The following is a 27,413-nucleotide window of genomic DNA, read 5'->3' on the forward strand; positions in this document are numbered from 1 at the left end:
GGTGCAGCTGTCACACGGAACTGGTGGTGTCCTGTGCTCCCCATCTTGGACCATGTTCTTGGTTAGTTTATCTTTCTAGTTAGCTGCCAGACCAATACCCTCAGTGTGCCCCCATCTGAGAAACAGCAGGAATACCTTTTAAAAAAAAAAAATTAAAAAAATGTCCCACCAAGGTCCCCATTGAAGCCCAGCAGCCACTGCTGTGGGGCACACAGGCAGAGAGGGGAAGGTGGTGGGACAGCACAGCCGCCTTCCCTCATCTCTGTCTGTCTGTCTCACGCCCTGGCTGGTACAGGCAAGGCAAGGCAAGGCCAGACATGATGGCACTTCCTTGCTGTGCCGCCGCCACAGCTGCCCTGCCCTGCTTGCTCACTGCCGTCACTGCTGTGACCCCCAGTGTCCCGCTGCCTGCCTGCATCTGCCTGAATGATCCTGTCTGCTCTGGGTGGGCCTGGCTGACATGAGGAGTTTTGCCACCCCTGAGCAAGGGCTGCCCCCAGCTGTCTTAACTGCACCTCCAGACCCACCAAAACCAGCTGTAAAACCAAAACATGCTGGCACGGGGAAGGCGGCTCGGTGTGCTGGCTCTAAGCCTGCTTTGAGAAGCCCAGGGCACCCATCTGGCAGAGGAGAGACCGAAGTCCAGGCTTTATCGCTGTGCCATGTGTTTGGCGATACCAGCACAGTAGGATTCCTGATTTTCCACACCGAGGAAGTCCCAGGTGACAGGATAAAGGTGTGCTGCCGGACTAGAGGAGAAACTCCTCAGGCTCGGAGAGGCTGGCGGTGAGCGAGTGCACGTGCACGGTGGCAAGGACAGTGGGCAAGCAAACAGAAAATAGCCTGAGATAAACCACTTTTTGACAAACCCTGATGGAGAAGTGAGGCTGCCTACAGAAGCAGCCCAGGGCTGGAGTTACAGGAGGATGTTGCAGCTCAAAGTCCCTTGTGGAGGGAGGGAGGTTTTAGGGGTGCCAGGGATGAGCTGGGCTGCAAGGACATGTACAACATCCTGGTGTCATTTATCTGTCACAAGCCACCAAAATGGGTTCTCTCCCTTGGTTACATCAATAAAACTGTTACTTTGGGGCTTTCACACACCTGTCACTTGCCACTGGCAACCATCAGCAAAATTCAGATTATTAGTGGATTCAGACTGTCTTTGGAGTGGTTAGTTCTGCCATGGCCATGTCCTCAAGGACTGATAAACTTGCCAGCCGCTGCAGTGGTCTCCCTGCAGGAGCAGCTTTCTTAGCTCTGTTATGAAGAATGAGCATAAGGCATCTTCAGAAGGACTCCTCTTAAGTTGCAGATTAAAAAACCCGGGTTCTCCAGTGAAGAAATACTGTTTCATTGGAGTGTCTGATGAGCACCGCTACTCTTCATGCCTCCCATCGCTTACACTTACACTCACTCTAAAAGGTAACATTTCTGTTAACCGTGTTTATATGAGACCCTTTTCTAAAGGGTGCTGCTGTAGTGATGGGTTATGGTGGGCAACATTTGCTCTGTGCAGGGTGGTGGGCATCTGTTTGTTGGTGTGTTTAGAAAATCAGGGCCCCAGGGACTACATTTTGGTTGTCTCATGGCACACATTCATGTGGTTTTCAGAGGTGATCTTGAAGGATGGTGGGGGATGACGAGGTAAGAGTAACCTAAGTAAATATGCAGAAATGACTGGAGAGTGAGCTGTGTCAGTGCCTTGTTTGCAGAAGTGAAGTAAGAGGTGGGGTGGTAATGGTGAGATAGAAGGGATAACACAGAGGAGCCAGATAAGAGAAAAGCTTCCTGATGGTGAGAGCTGGTCTTCCAAGAGAGAAATCAGCCAAGGACTTGGGCTGGGCGAGGTCCAAGGGAACTGCTGTACTGACACTGCTGCTGGACGTGAGTTTCTCGAGCAGAGGGGTGTCAGTGAGTAGGAAGGACACAGCAGAGGTGTTTGGGGCAAGTGATGTACTTTAGAGCAAAAGGGATGAAGTGTGTTTCATTAGAGGAGTAAGTAGACCCTAAGGACTGCTAAATCAGTGGGAATACCATAAGTGGTTTTGTCTTGCTTCTTAAAAGAAAAATAACAATGATAAAAAAAAAAATCAGATAAGACAACCTTGGGTGCCGAAACCCAACGTGTCACCAGCATGTTCATGAAGCTGGGTTCCTTGCTGTGAACTATGTTAAGACCCAGCATGTGAAATTAAAAGGAAACAGTCTGTTTATAAAAGAGTTGACTCAATCAGTGGAGACAGGTAAGCTTGGCAAAGGTAGGTGCAAAGATGTGGTGAATTTGGGCTGGTTGCGCCCATGACATCACCAGGAGCCCTGGAGGAAAGCCCTCTGAGTCAGCTCCAGGTGCACGAGTGTCTGGAGGCTGTTGGGCAGCATAACAGGCTCAGATGAGGACCTAAATGTAAATCACCCTGGGTTTGTTAGCTCTGAAACGAGCAGTGTGTCAGTACTGTTGGGTTGAGTTTCAGTCCCTAATGCAGAAGGTGACCTGAAAGGCAACTTGTGTCTTAGACTGGGAGCAAATCTGTTAGGTGTCTTCTTTCCATCTAAAGATGCTTGTGGACCACTCGTGGTCACTTGTGGCAGTAGGTGTCTCATGACAGTAAGTAGGGGAGATGCTGTGATGCAGCACAAGGGACCATCCTTCCTTGTGATCCTCTGGTGGACTGCTTTTGCAGGTCAGGTAAGTGTACTGGCGTCTCACTTATCCTGACGTATGCAGGACTAGGAGGACCCGTGCCTCCGGATTTCTCTCTTCCCTGTAGAAGTGGTCATGTCCTCCTCCAAGGCAAAGCTGAGGAGCAAGGTGGAATTGGCCTTCGTGTCTTGTGTGGCTCGTTGGCTACCCTTGAGACCAAAATGCTAATGGACCTGGGGCTGTGGAGCCTTGCATTCTCATCCTGGCTCCATCAGTGACCTCAGGCAAGCCTTTTCCCCTCTCTATCTCCACTCCTCATCCTCTTTCTAGCATGAAAGTTGTACTGGGTCAGGCCAAGGACCCCTCTAACCTCATTTTCTACATTGGGAGCAAAAGCAAACGTGTGTGATGGTTCCTGGCCTCCACCCCATTTCCAGGTCTGAGGATTTCCTGAACCTGACGCTTGTCTGGTAAATCCTGATAGATCTGCTTTCTGAGTACATGTCCAAGCTGTCCTCAGGGTCTTTTTGCATCCCCAGCAGCCCTCGGCTGTGAGTCCCGCTAGTCATCTCTTTTGGCTGCTTTTGAGCCCTGCTCTTGGAGGTTGGTTGGCTGGACCTGGCTTGTGAGCAGGCAGTCCCTGCCCACCTTCCCCAGGCTTCCTGTGAGCTCATTGTGTTTCATTTAGCTCCCTGCAAGCCGCCTGCATGCCCGGGCAGCCCGGCTCTCCTCGGCCAGCACCGGTGCCCTGCCCGTGGAGGGAACGACAGCGGGTGGGATGGAGCTGGGCGAGTGGGACAGGCAGGAGGGGTGTCTGCAGGGGTTGTGGCTACGTTTTCTTTTTCCCTGTAAGCTAGCACCCCTAGGAGGGTGCAGGCAGGAGGTCCTTGGGGTGCTGCACCCCATCGACACGCCTGTCTCAATGGTGCGGGGCGGGCACCTGTCTGCACTCCCTGGGCTGGGCTCTTCTTGCTTGGGGTGAGTCAGCCCACGGCACACACGCTCTTCCTGTTGGGAGTGACTCAGGTGGAGCAGCTGATAAAAACCACCCGGAAAAAAAAAAGCAATAGGCAGCCAGTTGCAAGCCCTGCCGTTGTCTGCTGGAGTGGGCACCTTGTGCTCCCCAGCACAAGAAATGGCTGGGTGCTGGCTCCTGGCCTTCTGCTGCCTCATGGCGTCTCTCCTGCCCGCAGCCCTGAGTGCCAACAGAGGAGAAGGTGAGACTTCGGGAAGGTCGGCTGTTCCTGCTTTTGTGCTGACGTGCGATCCCGTCGGCGGCTTTGCTTGCAGCCCTGCCCCAGTGCCAGAGAGTGCTGGTAACTGGGAGCCAAGCAGGTGCTGCAGCACCCTGCTAGGGTGCTCTCCCCTCCCACCTTTGGGATTAAAATTGGATTTGTGGGCACTTCTCCTTACATTTCCTCCAGGGTTAAATACCGTATGAGCATTTAGACTTTGTTTTTTTACTGGCATTCCCTTTAAATAACCTTTTTTTTATGTGCAATTACTTTATTGCTTTCTGTATAAAGTCTTGCGACTTGGGTGGGATTCGGGCATGAGCACGAGCATCACCCAGGGAGCGGGTGGCTGATCTGCCCGCCGCTGCTGTAACCAAAACCTTCCCTAAGCCTGAGGAAGAGCTGGAAGCATCCAGCATCCAGTTTGCTGTAGCAACACATGTGGTGTTTGTATTTTGTGTGAGCCTGTAGGGCTTACGAGGTGCCCATGGCCCCGCCGCACCCCACGGAGGGTAGGGAGTCTCCCATGGTACCTAGACCGATGGCAAGCTTTAAAAATTTAGAGGATCCTCTTGCATGTGCAATTGTAGCAGAGAGTGCAATGCAGGGATGTTTAAGTGCATTCAGCCCGGTGGTAATTCAATATTGGGGTTTCAGTCATATTGGCTATACTCTGGAGATGGATATGTTTAGCCAAAATCAGGTTTTCACATGTATTTTGTAAGTACTAAGTGATTTCAATTTTTTTTTGCCTTCAGTACTGGTGTTCTGAAATATGCTTACTGGACTGGAAGTTGGTCTTTTATCAGTTTTCCTTTAAGTGCAGTGCAATGTGATAGGGAAAAAAGTGCTGAATAATCGGGGTTTTTTGGGGGGGGGGGGGTGTTCTTTTTTTTTAAAAAGACCTGATTTTCTTTACATGGTACTTGGATAATTATTACAGCAGCCTTAATTGCATGCAAGTTTTAAAATACTGATGTAGATTCTTCCCCCCCACTTCCTGGCAGCGTGTAGGCAACCTCTGCTTTTCCATGGACCCTTGAACCTGTTTCTGTGTGTATGTAAAAGCGACAGTCGATAACCGGCCATGCTTTTATGCTGCAGCAGACTTTCTGAGTCGGTTCGGTGGCGTGAATTAGTCTCCTGTGCTGTTATTCCTCTGGTCCCAGCGCTAGATGTGTGCTTGCAATTAGAACACGTAACCCTGTTTCGCTTGCGAATGAACTCCTTGAGTCAAATTGGGTTCAGGTATGATCTGGTTGAGCAGCAGAGGTCAGGGTGCTTGTACTCCGAATTGTGCAGAGCCTCGCCCGAGCAAGCGTGCGTTTGCCTTGGTGGTGTGTGCCTGCACATGATGGCTGAAGGGATCTGCCAGGGTTCGGGGAAGATTTGGGGTGTGGAGGTCAGAGCTCCAGTGTGCCAATGAGGCGTCTAACTCAGTGTGTCGGAAAAGACAAGACACCAAATGGCAGCTTTTAGGTCTTGCATGTGGTCTCTCCCTGCTGATGCTGATGGAGCCCCAGGAGACACAGGCAGGTCTTCCTGCAGCGAGAAAGCTGTGGAGTCAGGTGATGGGGAAACCCAGGACTTGGGGTAGCAGTTGGGACAGCCTTCTGAGTCACTGTCCCAAAAGCACAAAGCAGGGAATGGCTCATGTTCTCGTGGAGGCTTTGTTGCATGCAAAGGTCTGTTGGTCTCTTGATGAAAGGAGTAGTCTTTGCAGACCAGCTCATATGTACAGGGCTATTGGATCTGCTCCTTGCAGACCCAGGGCCAACCTCATTTTCTGGTTTTGTGAATTTAAGAAGACAATTTAAGAGGTCCAAAGCTGCCTATCTTATTCTCCAAGCCTTCTGATGTGGGAGTTTGTCTCAGCACAGCAAACAAGCATTTTTCACGCTTTATTTTGCTGGGCGGGAGCTGGGGGAATGGTGTCCTGCTGGATGCGTGCCACGGACCTCCTTCATCCCAATGTTGCGCTGAAGAAATCCAGCTGCAAACCTTCTCCTCTGTGGAGCCTGTTCTCCATAGCTGTCTGAGAACTGGATGATCTCAGGATAGAGCTTCAGGGCACCTGGGTACAAAAATGATCCCATCCTCAGTTGGTCCTCCTCTTTCAGCAGCTCCTGCATGCTCTGTCTCGTTAGCAGCTCCAGTGCCTCATTCTTGGTAAAGATTAACCTGCCTGAGCTCCAAAGTTTCCAGGAGAAGACCAGCAACAGGAACAGCTACACTGGTGAGGTGGTGGCACTAATCTGCAACAGCATCTTAAATGGTTTTGGATTAGCGAGATCTGAATCTGTGCCAGGGCTGGAGAGCTGGCTCTCAACATGCTGCAGCCTTAGAGCAAGACCTGAAAAAAGGTTTTCATACCCTGGGGTAACAGTGCTCATGCCTGTAATTTAGCAAGCCAGTAAATCCTCTGGATTATGTAGAGGTAGGGTGATGCGTGGGTGGAGTTTAACTTGGTGATCCTTATGGGTCCCTTCCAACTTGAGATATTCTAGCTTCAGTGTGGAGGAATGGGGGGTGGGATCGACCCCAAGCAGTCCCACCATGAAGGTGAGCACAAATACCTTGAGAAAGTCCTGCGCTGCTGCTTTCAGTGGGTTGTTCGCACTGTCTCTGCCCTTTGGCCACTGGTGATGTCCACTGAAGCTCTAGATGCTTTCCTCATACCCTAAGAGGCAGGACTTCTGCACCCACAGGTCCCCTTCTGCAGCTGGGTCTCAGTCTCCTGGCAGGCAGGCTGCAAGGAAAGAACCGCGTTTGCCAGAGCTGGAAAAACCTCTCTCCCTGTTTGCTGGTGCATGAGGTCATCTCCTTGGCAGCAGGCTTGGCTGCAGCTTTCTGAGTGCCTTCGTCTGGTATGCGGGTGCTCATGGGTGTGTGCAAGGGTGGCGGGCACTGCGTGCTTGGGTGGTGAGCGCAGGAGGCTTTGCCTGGTCCTGGGAATCAGAGATGCAGAGGACAGGGACTTTGTATCCTCGGGCTAAGCTGTGCCAGAAGAGTGCTGGGAAGGAGGAGCCTCCCTGAGTATCAAGTGCAACCCGCCATCTGCATCCATGCTGCAGGTTTCTGCTTGCTTTTGGATTTCCTCCACCTCCCTGTGCTGTCAGAGGTGACTTGAGCTGGCGGTGGGCAGCTGGGGACTGCCTTTTGTGTGCCAAGGAGGTCAGCAGTGAGCAGAGTTTCTTGGAGGGAGGTTGAGGATCCTGTGGCAGCATTGGGGTGGTTTGGAGAAGCACATTAGCAGGCTCTGCACCCCTGCAGATCCTGCTTTTTGTCTCAGGGTGTTTCTTTCTCCTGCCTGTCTTTGCCAACCATTTTCTCAACCATGTCTGCTCTCCTTGGTGGCGCTGAGGAAGTAATCTGAAATAAACATCCTCAGGCTTAAATGCTAGTACTGGCCACTGAGGGCTTGGCAAGTGGATGAGAGGTGGCTTCAAGAGAAGACCTGGGTGAGGCAATGAAGAAGAGTGCTGGAGCAAGCATGTCTGGTGAGATATCTGCCAGTCTGTCCTCCAGAGGTCCTGTCTCTCCTGGCTGTAGTGGGATGCAAAAATCCCATGTCTGTCCTTCCTGGCATCCGTCATGCAGTGATATGGGCAGCTGCAGCTTTTATTCCTGGAGAGGGTGAGGTGAGATGAACTTGTGTAATCCTGCCAAAACTTTTTTTTTTTTTTTTTAATCTACCTCTTGGCTGGCACGCTTCTGCTGAGCTCCTCTGATCACAAACCACTTCCTATCACCCATGCGCTTGGCTGGGAGGACATTCGCACTGCAGACCTAGATGGAGGGAGTTGGTGGAAGTTGGTTGAGATTTTTCTTCTGGGCTCGCTCCTGGTCAGAGGCTGGGTGAAGCAAAACATAATCTCAGGGATCCTTCCCTTTTCCCTGCAGTCACCAGTAAGATTCCCCATGCTTTTCTCAGCACAAGGTTTGGTTGTTTGTTTTTTTTTTTTCCACCTCTGCTTACTCAAAGACCTTGTTGTGTTGGAAGGCCTCTGAAAGGATGGAGAACATCCCTGGCCATGCTGCACTGTGGAGCAGGGCTGCTTGGCTCGGGGGATTTGTCTGTCCTGAGCTGTGTCAGCAGTGAAATCGGGCATCACTCCAAAGCACGGGGATGCGGGGCACAGTGTGGGCACTGGTGGCACAGGGGTGGCTGATGGATGCAGACGCGTGGGGACAAGTGCAGAGATGTGGGGACAGGTCTCATTACTAGCAGAGCAAGAAGAGGCGGTTTGCATTGCCTGGGCTTGTTCCTTGGCCATCAGGATGGGTTTACAGCTTCACAACTGGTGCCCTCATCTCTAAGCATCATTTGAGACGTCTCTCTCCTCTCCCCAGTCTGCGACTGCAATGGGATGTCCAGGCAGTGCGTCTTCGACTGGCACCTCCTGAAGGAGACGGGGAACGGGTACCGCTGCCTCGGCTGCCTGGGCAACACGGAGGGTGTCCATTGCGAGCGCTGCAAGGAGGGCTTCTTCCGCCAGTGGGAGGAGGACTGCTGCCTGCCCTGCCGCTGCCACCCCCAGGGTACGTGGCCGCTTGCTGGGAGGGGAGGCGGTTGGGTCAGAGGTTTAAGGGGGGCTTAAAGTGCCTGCCGCCGTGTGTGTCCCTTGGCCCTGCTGAGGACATCGGCCAGGTCACGCTCTGGGTCCCTACACACCGGACCAGAGCATCGCAGGAGGAGCAAGCGGGGTGAGCTTGGTTCCAGTTGGCATTATTTGGAGAGGTGCCAGAGCCCAGCACTGTGTTGCTGCACTGTAAGTCATAGGAGCTCCTCCTCCTCCCGGGTGCTCCACTGCTTGGTGCTGGAGTTTTGAACCCCTCAGGAGCTCGAGGCTGCGTCCAGGCTTCAAGACCCAGCTACCCCCCAAAATAATCACAGACTCACAGAATGACTTGGGTTGGAAGAGGCCTCCAAAGATCATCTAGTCCTACCTCCCTGCCATGGGCAAGGTCATCTTTCACTAGACCAGGTTGCTCAAAGCCCTGTCCAACCTGTCCTTGAACACTTCCAATGACAGGGCATCTACAACTTCTCTTGGTGACCTGTTCCAGTGTCCCACCGTCCTCATCATAAAACATTTCTTCCTTATGTCCAATCTAAACCTCCTCTCTTTCATATTAAAACCTTTGCCCCTTGTTCTGTCACTACAGGCCCTGGTAAAAAGTCTTTCTGTCTTTACACCACCTCCTCTCCTGAGGCGCAATGCTGTGAACTCAGGAATTATCCTTTCACTTTTACAATGCAATTAAAAGCCTTTGCAAAGCTTGCCTTTGTATATCGAGCCCCTTTTATATATTGAAAGGCTTCAATAAGGTGTCCCCGGAGCATTCTCTTCTCCAGGCCAACCAACCTCGACTATCTCAACTTTTCTCTATAGCAGAGGGGTTCCAGCCCTCTGACCCTTTCTGTGGCCTCCTCTGAACCCGCTCTAGCATGTCCATGTCTTGTGCTGGGGACCCCAGAGCTGGACGCAGTGCTCCAGGTGGGGTCTCATGAGAGTGGAGTAGAGGGGGAGCATCAACCCCCTTGACCTGCTGGCCACGCTGCTGGTGATGCACCCAGGACACGATTGGCTTTCTGGGCTGCAAGCACACATTGCCAGCTTGTGTCCAATTTGCCACCCTGTCAGTATCCCCACGTCCTTCTCCACAGAGTTGCTCTCCATCCATCCATCCATCCATCCATCCATCCATCCCCTCGTCTGTACTGATATTGGGAATTGCCCTGACGCAAGTGCAGGACCTTGCACTTGACCTTATTGAACTTCATGAGGTTCACATGGGCCCATTCCTCCAGCCTGTCAAGGTCCCTCTGGATGGCAACCCTTCCCTCCAGCATCTCCATCAACAATCCCTGCTTCACTGAGAGGGATCCTGCTCCACTCCACCATGAATTTAGCAGGTGGCCATGAACCTGCTGATGCCCACCAGGAGCTGCCTTGTGGGGAGCTGCTTGTCCCTTGAGGATGGCAGCCAAGCCCCAACTGGGGAAGCAGCGGCTTTTGCCAGCTTTGTGAGTCAGGCTGGCTGTTCCTGGATGTCATAACGTTTGGCGGGCTCAGCAAAGGCTTTTAATTGCATTGTAAAAGTGAAAGGATAATTCCTGAGTTCACAGTGTTTTGCCTCAGGAGGGGAGGTGGTGCAAAGTGCTGCAGCGCTTGGGGATGGACAGGAGGCTTCAGCCTCTCCAGCTCCTCCGGCAGCTTTTTGCAGGCTGCAGGGCTACAAGATGGGATTTCTAGCTCTGGAGTGTTTTCTGTGGGTTTTGTGGTGGTTACGCAGTAGCCATGATTGCTCCTTCATCCTCATCACGTTTTGGATGCTCTGCAAGCAGGTAGCTCATACATCTTGCACTGAGGTGCTATAGATACTGAAATGCCTGTTGGTCTCTGTTAATGCAGGGAGATCACTAGAAGCACCACCTAACACAAAAAACAGGTGGCAAGAGGACAGAGCCATAGGCTTTAAGGTGGTGGTGGGGTGAATATCCCCTTGGCTGCCCCTTGCACTGGTGTGCCAGGAGGGCCCAGCGGCAGGATGGTTGCCCATGGCTCTGGCATCCTCTGCCCTTCATGTCTGCATGTGCACAGCTGTAGGTCAGAAACGAAAGATCCTGCCATGGCCCTTGGCCCCGTAGGATCCTTGTAGAGGCACCAAAATCAAGTTCTACCAATGTCTACTAGCAGAGGGTCTGGCAAAGAAGAAAAAATTCTCTGCTTGGTTTGCATGCCCTAGAGTTGGTCTTATCCTTCACAATGACCTTTATAGTAGGGAAGAGGATCCTTGTCCTGGGCATCTGGTCAATGCCTGCTGGGATTTATGTCCTCCAAGTCTTCTGCATCAGTCGGGAAGGCTGGAGCAGCTTTAACAGCCAGACCTGGTGTCTCAGTCCTGTGCTGGGATCTCAAGGGGTGACCTGTCGCTGGGGCTGGGTTGCTGCTGCAATGACGGTATGGTGCTTTGCTCCCTTGCAGCCAGCAGCATTGCCGGGACAGCGCAGGAAGGTGCCTCTCTGAACCTCTCCTTCCCCTCTTTCCGCAGGTGCCCTCAGCCCACAGTGTGACAGCGACGGCCGGTGCAGCTGCAAACCTGGTGTGATGGGCAAGAAGTGCGACCAGTGCCAGCCTGGCTTTGAGTCCCTCTCTGAGGCTGGGTGCCGGAGGATTGGGCAGTAAGTGCTGGTGACCATTGGTGGCATGGGGACAGCTGGAGGGCCAGCCTCCAGAGCTCTCCCAGCCACTGTAAAGAGCCTGTGCTGGCTGAAAACACCCCATGCAAGGGCAGAGGCAGTTTGTTTTGTGGCAGCACACCCATAGCCTTAAGCTAGCCTTGCTGGGAGAGAGTAGGCTTGATGGGGCTGGACCTCCATTCCAGCCTGCAGAGCTCGCTGTCATGTAATAGCATCAAAATCTGAGCTTAATCACACTCCAAGGCGATTGTTTTACTATCCAGATAATGCCAAACAGGCACCAGGTAGGCTAGCTGATGTAAAATAAAACCTGCCCATGCGTGGGTCTGCCTGGTGTCGGTGCCACTTGCAAGGACTGCCCCCATGCAAAGATGTGCATACAAAAATCAGCCCCTTCCTTTGCACAAAGCCCTGTTTAAACACCTTTCAAAGCGTTTCTGGTTTGGTTTCCTCAGCGCTGTGTCCTCTTCTTCCTTGCTTCACCCTGCCGTTGCCTCTTTGGGGCCCCCAGCAGGCAAAGGGTGGGGGTGAGGGGTGGCTGCCTGCAGCTGTGCTGGCATGTCTGGCCTCCTGCCTGAGCCTCCCTGGGATGTTGCTGCCTGTTGGAGCTCAGCCAGTGTCTATTAAACTCAGCCAGGCTTTATTAAGCTCAGCAGAGCTTCACTTTGCTCTTGTAGGTGGGTCTGGTGTCCTGGGGCAGTATTGTCGGGCACTGTCTCAGCCTGGCATCCATACTGCTGCAGCTGGATTACTTAGAGAGATGGTTCTGCTGATTATTTTTTTCCCTTCTAGCATGAGACTGGTATCTGGGGGGGGGTGGTTCTTCACTGTCTTGTGTAACAGCTGGGGGCACTGAGCTCCCAGGCCAAGCTGGAAATCCAAGTAGAGGTTCCCACTGTCCCTGTTGCAGGAGCCTACAGTGTGAGTGCGACCCAGCTGGCAGCACGGGGGGCTGCCTTTCCGGCCGCTGTGTCTGCAAGGCGAGCACTACTGGAGAGCGGTGCGAGAGGTGGGTGTCAGGAGGACTTGCTGGACCTCTGTGTGGCATGTCCTCCATCTCCCTGGCAGTTGTGCATGCACATCTTGCCATCCCAGCCTGGTGATGAGCTCAAGCTGTGGCGATGGTTGTGTTGGCCAGGAAGAGGAGAAAATGGACTTGAACATTGTCACCTTCTTGTGTTTTCCTAGGTGCAAGCGAAACTTCTATAACCTGGATGCCAGAAACCCCATGGGATGCTCCCCCTGCTTTTGCTATGGGCACTCAGCTGTGTGCGTCAGCACGGACAACCACAGCATCTACAACATCACCTCCACCTTCCAACAAGGTGAAGCCCAGCAGGACATCCCTATGGCTCCTGGGGGTGTTTGCTATCCCTCCTCTTTGACATGCTGGAGGACCTGCCTGGTTCGCAGCCCTGCTGGCAGTCCCTGTGCTTTGATGGGTGGGATGGTTTGATCATAGGCAGAAGTAGGGTGCGAGGGTGGGGTGGAGTGGAAGCTTGCTTTATCATGTCTTTCCTACCACTTGGGAGGAAACCTCTATGCCCAGCCTGGCTTATTTACAGATGTATTGGCACAGGAATATCTGTGCTACCCCCTTGGAGGTCAAGGGGTAGGAAGCTGGAGGGTTTTGATAAGACTCAGCTTGAGAAAGTTGCTGGAGTCCTGGAAACAGCTTCCCTGTCCCCACTGACTGCTCCTTGTTGGTGCTGCAGGTGCTGAAGGCTGGCGATGTGTCCATGAAAGTGGCTCCCCAGCCCAGCTCCAGTGGTCCCCACGCCATCAGGATGCCTTCATAGCAGCGAGGAGATCGGAGCCAATATACTTTGTGGCACCTGGTAGGTGTGGGATTGGTGAGGGGGAGAGGTGATGGTGTCCCCTTTGCTTGGTCTGATCCTGTGAACTGAGCCCTTAGGAGGAAGGCAAGGTTTTAAGCCTTTCATTTTCTCCCTTTCTTCCCTTTGCAGCAAAATTCCTCGGGAACCAGCAGCTGAGCTACGGCCAAACGCTCTCCTTTGATTACCGCCTGGACCGAGGGGGACGCCAGCCATCACCACACGACGTGGTCCTGGAAGGAGATGGCCTGAGAGTCACTGCCCCCTTCTTGCCCCAGGGGAAGGTCCTGCCCTGCGGTGTCAGCCAGACATACATGTTCAGGTAAAGGGAGATGCTGGGGTGTTTGGGGCAGGGTGAGCAAGAAAGGCTGCAGCTTCAAGGAGCTCCTGGATTCAACTCTGATCCCTTGGATGTAGCAAATGGTTGCCTGATTTGGGCTGGGTGCACCTCAGGTGCTTCTCTCCTGGATGAGGAGTTTACTTTGTGAAAGAGGCAGTAGAAAATCTGGCTTGAGGTTGGGCTGGGTACTTTGCTCGGGGTCAGTTGCATGGGTGGAGGTTGTTCTCCAAAGCCTTGAGCTCAGGAGGGAGATGGGCGAGGGCTGCCGCATTTTCTTGATGAGGTATCTCATTTTCTTGAAACCGGTTCCACTTTTCCCCTCTCCCACTGCAGGTTGGATGAGCACCCGAGCAGCAAGTGGAGCCCGAGGCTGAATCACTTTGAATATCGCAGGCTGCTAGGAAACCTGACAGCTCTCTGGATCCGAGCCACCTTTGGGGAGTACAGTAAGTGGAGGGAGAGCATGCAAGCACAAGGTTGGCTTCTCCTCGTTGCTGGAGACGCTAAGTCTCCCGATGGAGACACCTTTGCTAACAGGTGTTAAAAAATAATAATTTTTAAAAGTGCCCCAAGATAGACAAAATAAATTATGAAGAGATTGAGCAGGATGGCAACAGCAGGGACAGCAAAGCCTTGGTTCTGGTCCATCGGCCTGTGGGCGTTGTAATGAAACATGCAACCCGTGCAGGTCCCGTGTGTGGGGGACTTGCAGGTGGAGCTGCTGGCCCCTGCGGGTGACCGGCCATATCTCCCTCCAGGCACCGGCTACATCGACAATGTCACCCTGGTGTCGGCGCAGCCCATTGCCGGAGTCCCTGCTCCCTGGGTGGAGCGCTGCCAGTGCCCGGTGGGGTACCGGGGCCAGTTCTGCGAGAGGTGTGCCCCTGGCTACCGCAGGGATGCCCCCGGCCTGGGGCCCTTCAGCATCTGCGTGCTGTGCAATTGCCAGGGGGGAGGAATTTGTGATCCTGACACTGGTAAGAGAAGCCACCACTATGCTGCGCTTGTAGGGCATATGGGATTGCAGGGTGGCTGCCTGCATCCCGACAATTGAGATATAGGGAGGTGGGGGGAGGCACTGAGTGGGGCAAGATCACTGACTTGGGGGGCTGGAGTGTGGGGAACATCATGGATAAAGCTCCCCAGAGCCTAGGAGTGCTGTGGACAGAAAAACAGGTAAGATGCCTTTGGACCAAATTGGGTTTAGATGATGCTCATTGGAGAGAGAAAAAGCAACTCCTACTGCCTGGATAGCATTAAAAACTTTTCTTCTGACTTTTTGTTTTAAAGGTAAGCATGGTAACCCATCAGGTTGAATGGCGCTCTGAGCAACCTAATCTAGTTGAAGATGTCCCTGCTTATCACAGGGGGGTAGGACTAGATGACCTTTAAAGGTCCCTTCCGACCCAAACTATTCCATGATTCTATGTGGTGTGAGTAGATATCAGCAATGTGAACATGTTTTACAGTCTTGTTAAAATAGCCCACGGTGTTGCCATGTAAAACCAAGGTAATGCAAAGTCAAGCTGTCAGTATTTTCTAAGTCTGAATTGGAATTTCCAAATATCTGAGCATTGAACAGGAGGCACAAAAAGCAACATGTGGCTCCTCAGGAGCTATACGAGCTGTGAAAAACGAGATACAGCCACCTTTGGGTGGTGATGGCCAGCCTTCCTGCCCTGGTGTGGGCTACCGGTGGGGTCTTGCTGGGCTCCCATTGTAAGAGCAGGGCGTGGTCCTTCCCGCATGGTGAAGGACTGATGGGCAGAGAAATGGAGCATGTTATGGGCAGGCGTGGGGATCTCAAGGGGTCCGGTGGAGGATGCTGGACCATGGGTGCTTGTGCTGCAGAAGGTGGTGTGGCCACCAGCAAAGGGTGGCTGGGAGGTGGACTGATGGAGGGTGTCCCGCCAGGGGTGAGAGCAAACTGCCCTAAGCCTTTTCCTTCCTCCTTCAGGGGAATGCTACTCAGGAGATGAAAACGTGGGCAACAGTGTCAGCTGCCCCTTCGGCTTCTACCGAGACCCCTGGCAGCCACACAGCTGCAGGGCATGTCCCTGCAGCAATGGCCAAGGCTGCTCAGTGGTGCCGGGTGGCGAGGAGGTCATCTGTGACCACTGCCCTGCTGGAGCTGCCGGTAATGCCCTTCTCCAGGTCGCTTCTGCTCTGCCTTTCTCCAGAGCTTCTACCTGCTGTACAGGGAGACGCAGGCATCGGCGGGCCAGGATGCTCCGAGCCGGGTGGATCATCTCATCTTCTCAGCCCAGCTTGCCTACAGCACTGCTGCTTCTGCCTGTAATGGGGTGTTGCAGCCCCGAGGGCTGTGTAAATGTTCATTGCCCTGCCCCAGGAAAGGTTCTTATCTAAACAGATAACATAGTTGGAAAAAGGATGGGTGGAGAGGGAGGGGAATGGAAATACAGGGGAAAAAAACCCAAATAGGAAACAACTTGCCTGAGGTCAGTTGTTGCACCCTGCTTTCAAGAGCCTGCCCAGAGCATTGTGTGTTGGCGGTGGTGGTGAGGAGAGTGGAGGTGCTGTTGTGTCAGCCCCGATGTGGCCGAATGCCCCCATTTCTGCGGGGCAGAGGGAGCGAGGCAGCCTCTGCTTTTGAGCAAGAGCGTGAGCTTTGCCCCATCTCTCTTTTCCCAGGGGCCAACTGCGAGTACTGTGCCGACGGCTATTTTGGAGACCCAGTGGCTTCCCGGCCCTGCCAGCCATGCCAGTGCAACGGCAACGTGGAGCCCAATGCCGTGGGGAACTGCGACCGCCGGACAGGCGAGTGCCTCAAGTGCATCTACAACACCGCCGGCTTCTACTGTGACCGCTGCAAAGACGGCTTCTTTGGGAACCCCCTGGCCCCCGATCCTGCCAACAAGTGCAGAGGTGAGAGCCAGGCACTGTTTGTGCTGGGGATGAGTAAGAAAATCCACACTGGAGTGCAGAGTGGCTTGATGGGAAGGGGGATGCTATAAAAGCCAAGGCTGGAAAGCGGGAGCGGGGAGCAGGAACCGGAGCACAGGTCTAAACGGTGGGAGGAGAGCAGGGGGAGAGGGTGGATGGAAGGATTTGCTGACGCTTGAGGTGGGGACAGGCTCCTTTGAACCTGTGCCGCTCCAACCTGCAGCCTGTGCCTGCGACTCAGCTGGTGCCGAGCCCCTGAAGTGTGGGAGCGATGGGAGCTGCATCTGCAAGCCTGGCTTCGAGGGTCCCACCTGTGAAGAGAGTGAGTGCCCGGCTTGCTACGGCCAGGTGAAAGCCCAGGTGAGCATTTGTGCCAGCCCTGGGGCCACTGAGCGGCAAGGGGTGCAGTGATACGCTTACCCTCAAGCATCTCCTCCTGGCCTCTTCAAGCATCTCCTCCTGGTGCGAGTGAGAAGTGATTTTGCAGGCTGCGCCTGAACTTTGTGTTTATACCCAATTCAACCAACAAAACCCCAATGACTTAGAGCTGCTGGCCTGCTGTGCCCCACCCAAAAATGAGCCCTCGCTTTGCTCTCCATTCTCTGGTCAGACTGTGGACCTGGTTCCCACCGTGGTATTTCCACTGTGGGTTTGGCACCCCGCTGGCTGATGGCCTGGTCTGCTGTGGTTGCAGGTGGACCTGTACCTGCAGCAGCTGGCAGAGCTGGAGCTGCTGCTCTCAGAGGTGCAAGCTGGTGGTGGGGCTGAGAGCCAGGAGTTGGAGGGGAGGATGCAGCTGGCTGAGGAGACGCTGCGGACCATCCTCGGGGAAGCCCTGAGCCTGCAAGGTACCACCCACCCGCTGCCCTCTGATGAGGCCATCTGCACTATATCAGGAGAGGATTTTGCTGCTTGTGACTTTTTGCTCAGCGATGAGTTTCTCTTCAGCCTTCCTCCTTCCCTCTCACCAGCCTCTGACAGGTCTCTGGAAAGCCGCGTGGCCAGGATGAAGGGGCAAGGGTCCAGCTCCCAGAGCCGCTTGGATGGGATCAAGGCAACGGTGCAGAGGCTGAGGTCTCTCGGGGGCCAGTACGAGAGTCAGGTGCAGGATACCCGGCAGCTGCTGGAGAGAGCCAGGCTGGACCTGGACCGCAGCGGAGCCACTCTGCGTCGGGTGGTAAGAACATCCCCGTGCAACGCGTTCCTAGTCTAGCCCAGGGCTGAAAAAAAATCCATGGACAAAGCAAGAATTTAATGTATGCCAGTTATTATGTTTGTTTTGTGAGTGCAGATGATGTTCTGGTGGCCCTTTCTGTAGGGCTGGCACCTGGAGAGGTGCTGGCAGGGGTCTTGGGGGTCTGTGGAGGTTTTACATGCTGCAGTTGCCTCTTTTACTGCTGAATCAGATGAAAGGCAGGGAAAAGCACTCATGCCTCTCTTCCTCCCTCCTCAGACTCTTCCCGTTTCAAACCTTCCTGGGAGCTCGAATCAGTTCTTGATGCTGGCCCAGGAGGCTCTCAGACTGGCCAACAGGTGAGTTGCTCCCACTGTCATCCGCGAGAGAGGGGAAGGGGGACTGAGATCCTGCTGGGTGCCCAGAAAGTCCTTTTTGGGGCTCCTTGCCTAGCCACCAGGCTGCAGCTGCCACAAGCTCTGTGCCAGCCCTGGGGCAGGGGAAGATGCAGCTGCTGGGCTGGCTCCGCTGCCCTGCAGATCTATCCTTGGTTGCCTTTGAAGGTGGTGTTGTGTGTGTTTTAGAAGCATCTTTAGGGTCAGAGTTTGGCCCATGGGTGGCCAGTTGGAACAGGCAGCATCTGCCTCCCCCCGGTGCTCCTTTACCCTTGGGAGAGATGCAGGAGGGACAAGCAAAGTACGGGTCCCCTTCTCAAACACGCTGCATTTCCCGAGAGGGTGTGACCCAGCGTTGCTGAATACAACAGTAAAGGAAGCTGGTGGAGAAAACTCGAGCGGGAAACCTTTCTCACAAGCCCGCCCCTTGTGCTTTGCAGCCACACGCAAGCTGCCAACACCATTGAGCAAGCCGCGAAGGCGGCGCGGGAGGACGCACGGCAGGCGCTGGAGCTGGTGCGTGTGGCCGCCAGAGGAGAGACGGCCACCTCCGGCTCCTTGCGGGAGCTGCTCGGGAAGTGAGTGGAGGCTGCGTTCACCTGCGTGTTGTGGGGGGATGTGGGAGGGAGGAGGGGCATGGCCAAGCATCTGTGCCCCCTTCCCTGCCTCCCCAGCTTAGTAGCAGAAACATGCAGTTGGAGGCAGAGCAGGCAGGGACTTGCACGGACTTCGGTCGCTGGCACTTTTGAGCGGCGGGGTTGGAGGGTCGGCAGCTCTGCGGAGCATCTGCTTCCCACCCCATGGACCATAATGCTCCCAGGGGCCTGCATGCAGCTGGGGGAAGGGGTATAATGCCGTGTATGTGAACAAGCTTCCAGGGAACTACTTCCGCACATGGTTGCGGATCCGGGATGGGTTTAGCCCAAGGGTAGATTTAGCCCTGTGTTGTCTGGGTGGCTTTCCTGGTCGGGCTGGTGCCTCTCCAGAGCCCAGCGTGGTGCTGGGATTTTGCACACCACTGGTGGGCTGCGAGCAACAGCCCTGAACGAAGTTAAGGAGCTGAATGGGGATGTGTAGGAGGAAACATCCAGTGGCAGGGCAGGGATTAGCAGAGCCACCATGGAGCCTGTGAGGGTTCAGATGGCGTGAAATGCCTTTGGTTTCTGGAGCGGGAGCAAGGACCCACCAGATGCCCCGCTTGGCAGAGGGGCTGGGATGCGGAGGATGTTTGCAATTAGCTTTCCCTGAGTGATAAATCTGCATGTGGCCTTGGAGAACGTGAGCCAGCTGATGTAGGAGGCAGTATTAACACTGTGGTGGGAGGTTGGCAGCTTGGCTGGTACCATGCTCTTCAACCTCACATCCGTGCAGGTATGAGGAACTGAAGTCGCTGGCTGGAGGCCTGAAGGCTGAGGCCGATGGGATGGCCTCTGAGGCAGACAAGGCTTATCAGGGCAGCCTGGTGCTCCTCAGCTCCCTGTCCCGCCTGATGAAGACTGACATTGGGTCCTTTGAGGTGAGGGCTTTGTGCCTGTGGGACCAGGAGATCCCCTTTTGCTCTCCCCTATGCCCTCCCTGCTACCCTGCCAGCAGCTCAGCCTTTCCCAGGGCTCCATCCCCATTGGAGAGCCATTGGATATGCATCTTCCCACCCTTTTGCCCCTGTAGCTGGCTGCAGCACAAGGAGCAAGAGACAAGCATCCGTTGCTGCTTGCCGTGGTTCCCGGCAAGCACTGGGGAGATGCTGGGATCCCCAGGCAGTCATTGTATCTCTGTTTCAGGGGGAAGCAACCCAGCTGAAGCAGGACGCCAGTGCTCTCCTGAGCCTGGTGGACACCTACATGGCACAGTACAGGCAGCTGCAGAGCCGCACGGGGCGCTGGGAGGAAGATATCAAGCAGCTGCTGCGAAGGGGAGAGGGCGAGAGAGCGGTAAGAGGTTGGCTGGGGGGCTGCGGCTTGAGTTGTCCTCAGTGTGAGCTGGAGCCTTGATGGGATGCCTGTGGCACCACCGCTACTACCAGCTGTCCTAGCCTGTTTGCTAAAGGGGACATAGCTTTGCCCGCCTGCTGCAGGATAGTACCCTTCCTCAGAAAAGCAGCCACTTTGGGGTTGGTCTTCTGGAGCCGGTGGGAGACCTCGCCGTGTGCGTGGAGCTGCTGATGCGGGGTCTCACCTGCACATCTCCTCCATATAAGGCAGGTTGAAGACCTGGTCCTGGAAAGATTAGAGCTAAGATGACTCAGGATGGCTGGAGCTGGTTGAGGAACACTGGCACAAGCCTCTGCTGACAGATCAGGCTGTGGTAGCCTTGATTCAGGGGCAAAAGCAGGCATTTGGGAACAAGCTGGTGGGTCTTCTCTCCCATCTCTGTGGCTCCTTGCAGATTGCTCTGGGACTGTCCAGTGCTCCCATACTGTGTCCTTCATCTGCCTGTTGTGTCCCTTTGGCCTGTCACAGACACTGACGCAGCTGCTGTCCCGAGCCGACCTCGCCAGGAACACAGCCCTTCAAGCCGTGAGTGCTGGCAACACCACCTTCTATGAGGTGGAACAGATCCTGAAGAGCCTCCGGGGTAATGTCCTAGAAACCCTTCCTTTCCCTTCCCTTGTGGGATCTCGCAAAGGTAGCGCAGCTTCATTTCCACACGCGTTTCTTTCAGAGTTTAACCTGCAAGCGGATGACAAGAGAAAGGAAGCTGAAGATGCCATGAAGAGGCTACTGATTATCAGCAGCATGGTTGCAAGTGCCAGGGAGAAGATGGAACGAGCTGAAGCGATCCTGGGCAGCGCCACTTCTGAATCCAAGGCGGCCAGCAGTGTGGCAGGGGAAGCAAAGGAGATCACCATGGGGATACAGCAGGTGAGGGCCAGTCCTGGTGCTATTGCTGGCAGAAAAGGGTTTGGAAGGGAAAACCATGGAAGAAGAGGAGATGGTTGGCAACTCCAACGGGTCTTCATGGTGGACCTGATGCATTGACTGTTGGACCTGATGTGTTGACTTTTTGGCTGACGTTTGTCTATAGTGGGTCCTGCGGAGATAACACAGTTGCCTGTAGATGCATGGGCGCATGAGGATCTTTGCAGGCATGTTTGTCCTGTGAGGATCTCTGTGGCATCTCTGTAGCTACCTTTTGGTGACCCAAGGAGATTTTTTACTTCCACAGTCTGAGCTGCTGGCAGGCTTGTGAGCTCCCAGAACTGGCATTGGTGAGTTCGACTCCCAGACTGTATGTTGTAATTCCCAAGGGATTCGCTGATGTTTGCAGGAGAGGTTGAGCCATAATCATAGAAAAAACTCTCTGGAGCAACTGGTGGGAGCACATGAAGGACAATGGATAGCCTGCAGTAATTTTGGTCCCTGTGGAAGGAACCACTTCCCACCAGCTCCACACCCCAGTGCACCCAGACCAATTTCAGCCATACTCTGCCCCTCTGAAAGTCCCTTTGTCTTTCCTAGGAGATCACACAGCTGAAGGTGGAAGCCAACAAGACGGCTGATGGTGTCCTCGCCCTAGAGAAGGCAGTGGCCACCCTGCAGCGTGAGGCCAAGGAAGTGGATGGCGAATTTGAGAGGAAGCTTTTGGAGGTCGAGGCGGATGCCACTGTGATACAGGAGGTGGGTCCCCATCTCCCTTGCCTTGCCCCCTTCCCTGTCAATGTTTGGGCAAGACTTCACCTTACAGCTGCCTCCTTCCCTTCTTCAGACAGCTCAGGAAGCTCAGAAGGTCCACGCCAAGGCTGGCCGGGCAGGGGTGGTCGTGCAGGAGATGTTGAGCACCCTGGAAGAGCTGCTGCGTCTGATGAGTAGGTTTTGCGCTGCTGCTGCAGGGCATGGATGGAGACAGGTTCCCACTGGGGTCTAGGCAGGGATGCTGGGAATTGTGCGGGAAGCTGCCTCAGATGATGCCTGTAAACAGGCTGGGCAGTAGCAGAATGGAGATGAAGTATCTAGGAGAATCTAGTCCTCAGCCTCCATGAATCATTCCCTCTTCCTTGTTTTCCTCCTGTGCCACAGACCAACCTGGTGCTGTGGACGAGGAAGGCCTGAAGCAGCTCGAGATGAATTTTAGCAAAGCCAAAACCAGAAGCAACCAGCTGAAGGTTGAAATGTTGGAGCTGGAGCAGACAGCTGCGCTGCAGAAGGCCCGGGTGCAGACGCTGGAGAGCAGCATTGATGAGATCCTGGCAGATATTAAGAACCTGGAGAATATCCAGAAAAGTCTTCCTCCAGGCTGTTACAACACAAAAGCCATTGAATTGCCGTGAGCGAGCTCTGGAAAGGCTGCAGCGCCTGCCAGGCTGTGAAGGCAGGAGAGCCTGGCCCAGCTGTCCTCCCCAAACCTGGCAGGACCAGCTGTGTTTGATTGTGTTGAACTGATCCTTACCCTCAAGTTCAGCGTGGCGGCTGAAGTTCACATCGTCACACTGGCCCTGGAGAGTCCCTGATTTTTCAAAGTGGTACGTCCCTCGGTCACAGGAGGAAGGAGACACCTGGTTGCATGAAGGTGCTACTGGCTGCCCAGCATCCCATTTCTACAACATTTCTGAGGTGCAGATGGGGGTTGCTTGGTGTCAGCCTTGGGAGTTGGCACGGTTCAGAGCCTGAAGTTCATGGCTGAGAGGTTCTCCATCCCCTGTGGATCTCCTCTCCTCGTCTGGCACACACAGAAGGACTAGAGTCTCTGTTCTTACTTTTGACACTGCCACCACCACCACCACCTCATGTTGTCTGCAGGGTCTTCCTCACCTTGGCAGCTCAGGAGGCAGGGAGCGAGCAGCATGAAGTGGCAGCTAGGGGAGATAAGTTTTGATCTGTGACACCAGTGACACTTCATGTGGCTTTCTTCTCCCAGCCTGCCCAGTCCTTACCTTCTTGGGAGCGGCTCTGGTGTGGCTTTTGCTGTGGCTTGGAGATTCAGCATCAGATGCTGCTGATGACCCTTTTCATAAAGCTGCAGGTCTTCCACAGTGCTTCTCAGTGAGGTGGTTACTGTTTTGCTAAAGGGAAAAAAAATAAAGATGCCTGCTGGTTTTGAGCTCAGGGTAATGTGCTGGATGGGGGAAGAAGGGGATCCTAGGCTAGCAGGTTAGCAGAGGAGGAGAGCACTGCTGGGGCTTCTCAAGTGGAAAGTCTTTCCTGCTCCACCTGCTCCCTTCAGCCAGGAGGAGAGGGCCCCCTTTCTTTCTCCCACACTTCTCTTTGAGTCCCAAAGCCCCTCAGGGATGGCTTTCTTGTCAAAGCTCCTCCTGGGCAAACACAGGTCTCCCTACCATCCCCTTACACACTCAAGCACAACCTTTCCTTCCAAGACCGGTCAGTTTGGTACCAGGCAGCTTCCTGGGTGTCCCAGAGCCCAGGAGAAGCAAGGTGGTGTCCCCTCTGCACAAGCACCCAGGACCCTGCAGCACTTGTCACAGGAACAGGTGCTTTCTCCAGGGGTCTGCAGCCACAGGCTCTCATGTCTGAGAGCCTGGCCCCACCCTGCTGGATTGCCAGCATCCTGATTTGATCCGTTTAAAAGTATTGATGATGTCTTGAATGTGTCTCCGCCTTTGGTTTGGTGCTGCCAGTTTTACCCTCCCTCCCACGTGGTGCTGGCTGTTTCTCAGAGGCTCAAGTCTGCAGGATTTCCCACCGTACATCTGAGCAGAGCTTGGAGGAGCTGAAGATCACAGTGCTCCCGTCACCCACCCACAGCTTTCCTGTGGGTCCAGTTCCATTCAGACACCACTCCCAGCTTCCTTTAGATGCCATTTCAGGGGGAAAAAGAGCCGGCAAATGCTGGAAGTCAACTCTGCTGAAGCCCCCTGACCTGCATGGTGGTGAAAGAAGAGGTCTGGGACGGAGGAGGACACTTTGGGGGACATGCTTACCCCTCGTTAGCTCTGATTCTCTGATAAAGCAGTGCCCATGCTTTTGCTTGATAAGGATATACCAAGTAATATGCCTGCCTTATACTTTTATTTAAGTGAGATGTATTGCCTCTGGCATGTCTTCCTTCTCCCATTGTATAGCATGGGGACAGGTACTATGGACCTGACTTCATTTTTCCATGAGTTGGGTTTTTTGAAAGGGAGAAAGAAGGTCAATAAATAATGAATACTTTTGGCTGGATCTTGCCTACTGGTTTATTTTCTCTAGCTCCCTGTTTTGGGTGAGTTTGGCCATTGGTTTTCCCAGCAGTACGGCCAGTTGCGCTCTTCATGCTGACTTGATCTTGGGGCTGTTTCGAAATGACACCAGTACCATCTTTTTGTTTTGTTTTGTTTATTACATAATTTAAACATTTTGCTGATAAAGTTTTTTTTGTCAATGACCATTTTTTTCATATAGCAACAGAAGAAAAAAAAATTAGGCTCCAAAACTTTTGACAAAGGTGAAATTGGTGGCATGGCAACTTCAACCCCTTCCCCCCCCCCCCTTTTTTTTTTTTCCCAAAAGGCATTTGAAGTTCATTTCTCTTTCAGCAAATTGCACTGTTTAAAAGTGGAGGTTCAAAGACCAAAACCCACAAGCTTCTTCCCACCCCTCCCCTGCACCCTGGAAACCCCAGTCCTCACCTCCCTGGTGGTCACATGGCTCTTCAGGGATGTTTATTTTTTTTCTCCATACCCACCCAAAGACATTTTCCAAACCGGTCCCAGAGCTGAATGAGCTGTTACAAACCCCCCATCCCACCCCCCCTGTACTGTGAGTTTTACTGAGCGGATACACAAAGGCGCAGATAAGACTAGTAAAACAGAATATACTCATCATCCGTACCACAACTCTACGTCTCTAAGGCATGCCGTCCTAACTGCAATGGGATGGGAAGCCATCTGGCTTCCCCTGCATCCCATCTTGCGTACCTGAGGGAGGGAGGGAGGATCTGAGATGGCTCTCGGACACGCTGCCTGCCTTCCTTCTCTATCTCCTTTGTTTTATTTCCCTGTGTCTTTTCCTCACTTAAAACCCACTGTCCTTCCTCCCCCTTCAAAGAGGCATCGCTCCCCCAGGAGGTTAAAACCCCGCTCTACGTGTGTGTATGTGTTTTGGAGCTGGTCGCTACCATTGCTTTTTCTCCTCCGGCTTGGAGCTAAGAAACATGGGTGACGTCTGGCAAGGAAAGGAGGCTGCTCTCTGAAATAACTTCTGTGTTAAGGAGGAGAGACCGAAAAACTGAACATGTGAGAACAACAGGTGGAGAGGACTCTAGCTACTGGCTTATGTATGTTGAGTGTCTCATGGATGAGATGTCCCACCATGGGCACCTGCCCAGCATGTTAGCTAAGGGAGCTCAGTAGGATGCTTGTGAGCAGCTCAAACTGGCTGAAGACTTCCCTGGAGAAGAGGCATCCCTGCACTCCAAGTCCCGCACACTCTTGCCACCCTCTCTGCTTTGGTGTCTGCGTATCTCCTCACCCCACGGGATACGTACGCAACTGCCTGGAGATACCAGACCTGGCACTGAGAGATTCAGCTGCTGAATTTACAACAGTTCCTGAACAAGCCTCTCTGTGCAGAGGGAAATCCCTGGCAAGAGAAGACCTCTTCTGGCCTTTGGGCATATCACATCACTTCTGTCTCTCTTGCTTTCCCTTCTGGGAAGAGCTGTGCCCTCCTCGAGAAGTTGTTAGCTACTGCTCGTAAAACCCTGCCTGCTGCAAGGAGCCTGTGGCTGTAGGCTACCTTGTTTTGTCCAAAGTTGCTTGCTGTTATAGAGATGCCAGCAGCATCCAGCAGGTCACCAAATTTAGTGCAATCTCTCATATTTGGAGCTTCTATGAGAGCAGCTTGTGACCCTTTATAGACTTTTAAGGGGACGGGGTGTGTGTGGGGGTAATTTCAGGTAATTTCAGATCTTTCCCTGAAACGCCCTGGAGCACTCCCAGCCCTCGGGTGTCTCAACACAACACTGTCCCTTGCTGGGGACCAGCAGCTAGTCACAGCGCTGCCCTAGGAAAGCCACAAAGCCAGCATGGGTAATGGTCGTGCTTTGGGAGAGCGTGGTGGTATGGCTTAGCCTGAGCCTAGTTAGTCCAAATTTATGGGGAGTGGGCAGATGTCCAGGAGCTATAGGCAGCAGGGCTATATCCAAAGCAATACAAGATTAGATGGAGCAAAGGGAGAGGAAAAGGTGAGGAGTAAAGCAGGACTGTACCTTCTTCCTTGCGGCTGTGACCTTTCCCAGGGGCTGTGCGTGGTCCTTGCACCCTAGAGATGCTCAGCAGGACAACGGCCTGCTTCAGCAACACTCCTCTCCACAGGACTTAAATAATTTTCTTTTGCTCCTTGTTACCTGCCCTGATTTTAATGCGAGCATCTCCACTAGGCTCCATCCCCGGCATTTGGGAGCATGTCACAGGCAGGAGAGCAGAAGCCTGGCATGTCCCAAGGGATGTGCAAAGTAGCCACAGCTGGTTTGGGAGGGGGAAAGTATCATGCATTTAATAAACTCTTCAAGGAGAGGAAGAGGGTAGGAGTGGAGGGAGAAGGGGGAAGTTTACAGACAGAAGTGGAGATCTGGAGGCTAGAGCATGGGGATGGACCCAGCCCCCACAAAGCTTAGCTAGGTTTGGGGCAAACTCTCACCAGCAGCTTTGGGTCACCACCTGCTTGCTTCTTCCTCCCTCGTTTCTTGGCTTCATAAATGGCAAGTCCCTTTCTAGGTGCAGTGGGGTGCCCTCTCCGACACTGGGTCTGAGTAGAGCATCACCCCAACTCCACTTGCCTTGGGGTGGGTTGGGTTCACTTGCAGCCAAGGAAAGGTAAGACATGACATCCTCCCCTAGTAATGCTTTGGCAGCAATGCCTGCCAAGGCCTCTGCTCCCCTTCAGAAATGCCCTCTCCATGATTTTTCAGGGCCAGAAGGAGGATTTTGTTAGCTGGGTTGTCCTACTGCTGGCCTGAAGTGGTACACCTGCCATGGGGCACTGAGCCAGTTGGGTTGCAACTGCCCGCTGCCAGCCAGGATTCATTTGGTCATCGTGTCGAGAGGCCCAGAGGGCTCGCACTAAAACTATTTAAGAAAAAAAAGTCCACCTAGATTTACTGAGCTTAAGTACTGTAAGATGATGCAGAAGAGGAAGCCCCTGCTCTGAGCATGCTGGGAGGACGGACCAGGGGGACCATTTCCCAGTGACATGCTGGGAGGGGGGTGCCAGAGCTGCCTCCCCTCGAGCGCACCAAGCACATTGCTCTTTTACTGGTCCCCCCTCTCTCCCTGCATATGAGGGGCAGGGCAGTTCCCTGAAAAAAGAGACCAAACCATTCCCCTCGGGGCTGTGCTGCAGTTCCCTGGACATTGCTGCACGATGGAGCATTGGCGCCGGGGGAGAGAGGCAGACATGAGCAGGAGGCCATGGGGTGGGGAGAGAGATGGAGACACGGACTGAGAGAGAGAGAAAAGAGTGATGGAGAGCTGTAGGCAGGCGGGACATGAGGGCTGTCTCGCTGCAAGACCTCTGGCGCTTAGCCGGAGGCGTTGATGTAGAGCTGGCTCTTGAGGATGTAGTCGATGACAGGCTGGCAGAGGTAATCCACAACGTGTCCGTCTCCATGCTGCAGGGCCAGTCTGGGGGTGTTGGGGGAGAGAAGGGGGTCAGAGCCCACTTGGGTGGGTCAGGTACCCCTGCAAATGGAGGGGCTGGCTGGGGGCACCCCTCTCCCCACTCCGTAGTGGGAGTCCCCCTACATCACC

General features: G+C 53.8%; 2 protein-coding genes across 2 annotated transcripts in view; one reads left to right on the forward strand and one right to left on the reverse strand.

Annotated features, from left to right (window-relative positions):
• The first annotated feature begins 3,681 nt into the window (after positions 1-3,681).
• On the forward strand, positions 3,682-23,847 carry LAMC2 (laminin subunit gamma 2). The gene is made up of 23 exons (XM_052800748.1): positions 3,682-3,858; positions 8,230-8,418; positions 10,936-11,065; positions 11,994-12,092; positions 12,272-12,408; positions 12,799-12,921; positions 13,051-13,240; positions 13,592-13,704; positions 14,017-14,235; positions 15,216-15,395; positions 15,911-16,144; positions 16,386-16,522; positions 16,857-17,010; positions 17,134-17,339; positions 17,616-17,695; positions 18,172-18,309; positions 19,103-19,247; positions 19,513-19,662; positions 20,191-20,305; positions 20,393-20,592; positions 21,190-21,348; positions 21,437-21,536; positions 21,748-23,847. Exons 1-23 carry the CDS (start codon positions 3,777-3,779, stop codon positions 21,996-21,998), a joined length of 3,531 nt encoding a protein of 1,176 aa, XP_052656708.1. The 5' UTR covers positions 3,682-3,776; the 3' UTR covers positions 21,999-23,847.
• Positions 23,848-23,973: 126 nt separating this feature from the next.
• The window catches only part of NMNAT2 (nicotinamide nucleotide adenylyltransferase 2), a 32,101-nt gene continuing 28,661 nt past the window's right edge, over positions 23,974-27,413 (reverse strand). The window contains exon 11 of the mRNA XM_052800749.1: positions 23,974-27,287. Coding sequence (XP_052656709.1) covers positions 27,185-27,287 — 103 coding nt within the window. The 3' untranslated portion in view covers positions 23,974-27,184. The remainder of the gene's footprint in view (positions 27,288-27,413) is intronic.

The sequence above is a fragment of the Harpia harpyja genome, chromosome 11, assembly GCF_026419915.1.
Source record: "Harpia harpyja isolate bHarHar1 chromosome 11, bHarHar1 primary haplotype, whole genome shotgun sequence".
Lineage (NCBI taxonomy): Eukaryota > Metazoa > Chordata > Aves > Accipitriformes > Accipitridae > Harpia > Harpia harpyja.

Bases quoted from the DNA above. Each gene is read 5' to 3' on its own strand.
- LAMC2 (XM_052800748.1), top strand. From the start codon at position 3,777: ATGGCTGGGTGCTGGCTCCTGGCCTTCTGCTGCCTCATGGCGTCTCTC. The intron at 16,145-16,385 runs GTGAGAGCCAGG...TCCAACCTGCAG, and splicing joins TCCTGCCAACAAGTGCAGAG to CCTGTGCCTGCGACTCAGCT. The intron at 19,248-19,512 runs GTGAGGGCTTTG...TCTCTGTTTCAG, and splicing joins CTGACATTGGGTCCTTTGAG to GGGGAAGCAACCCAGCTGAA.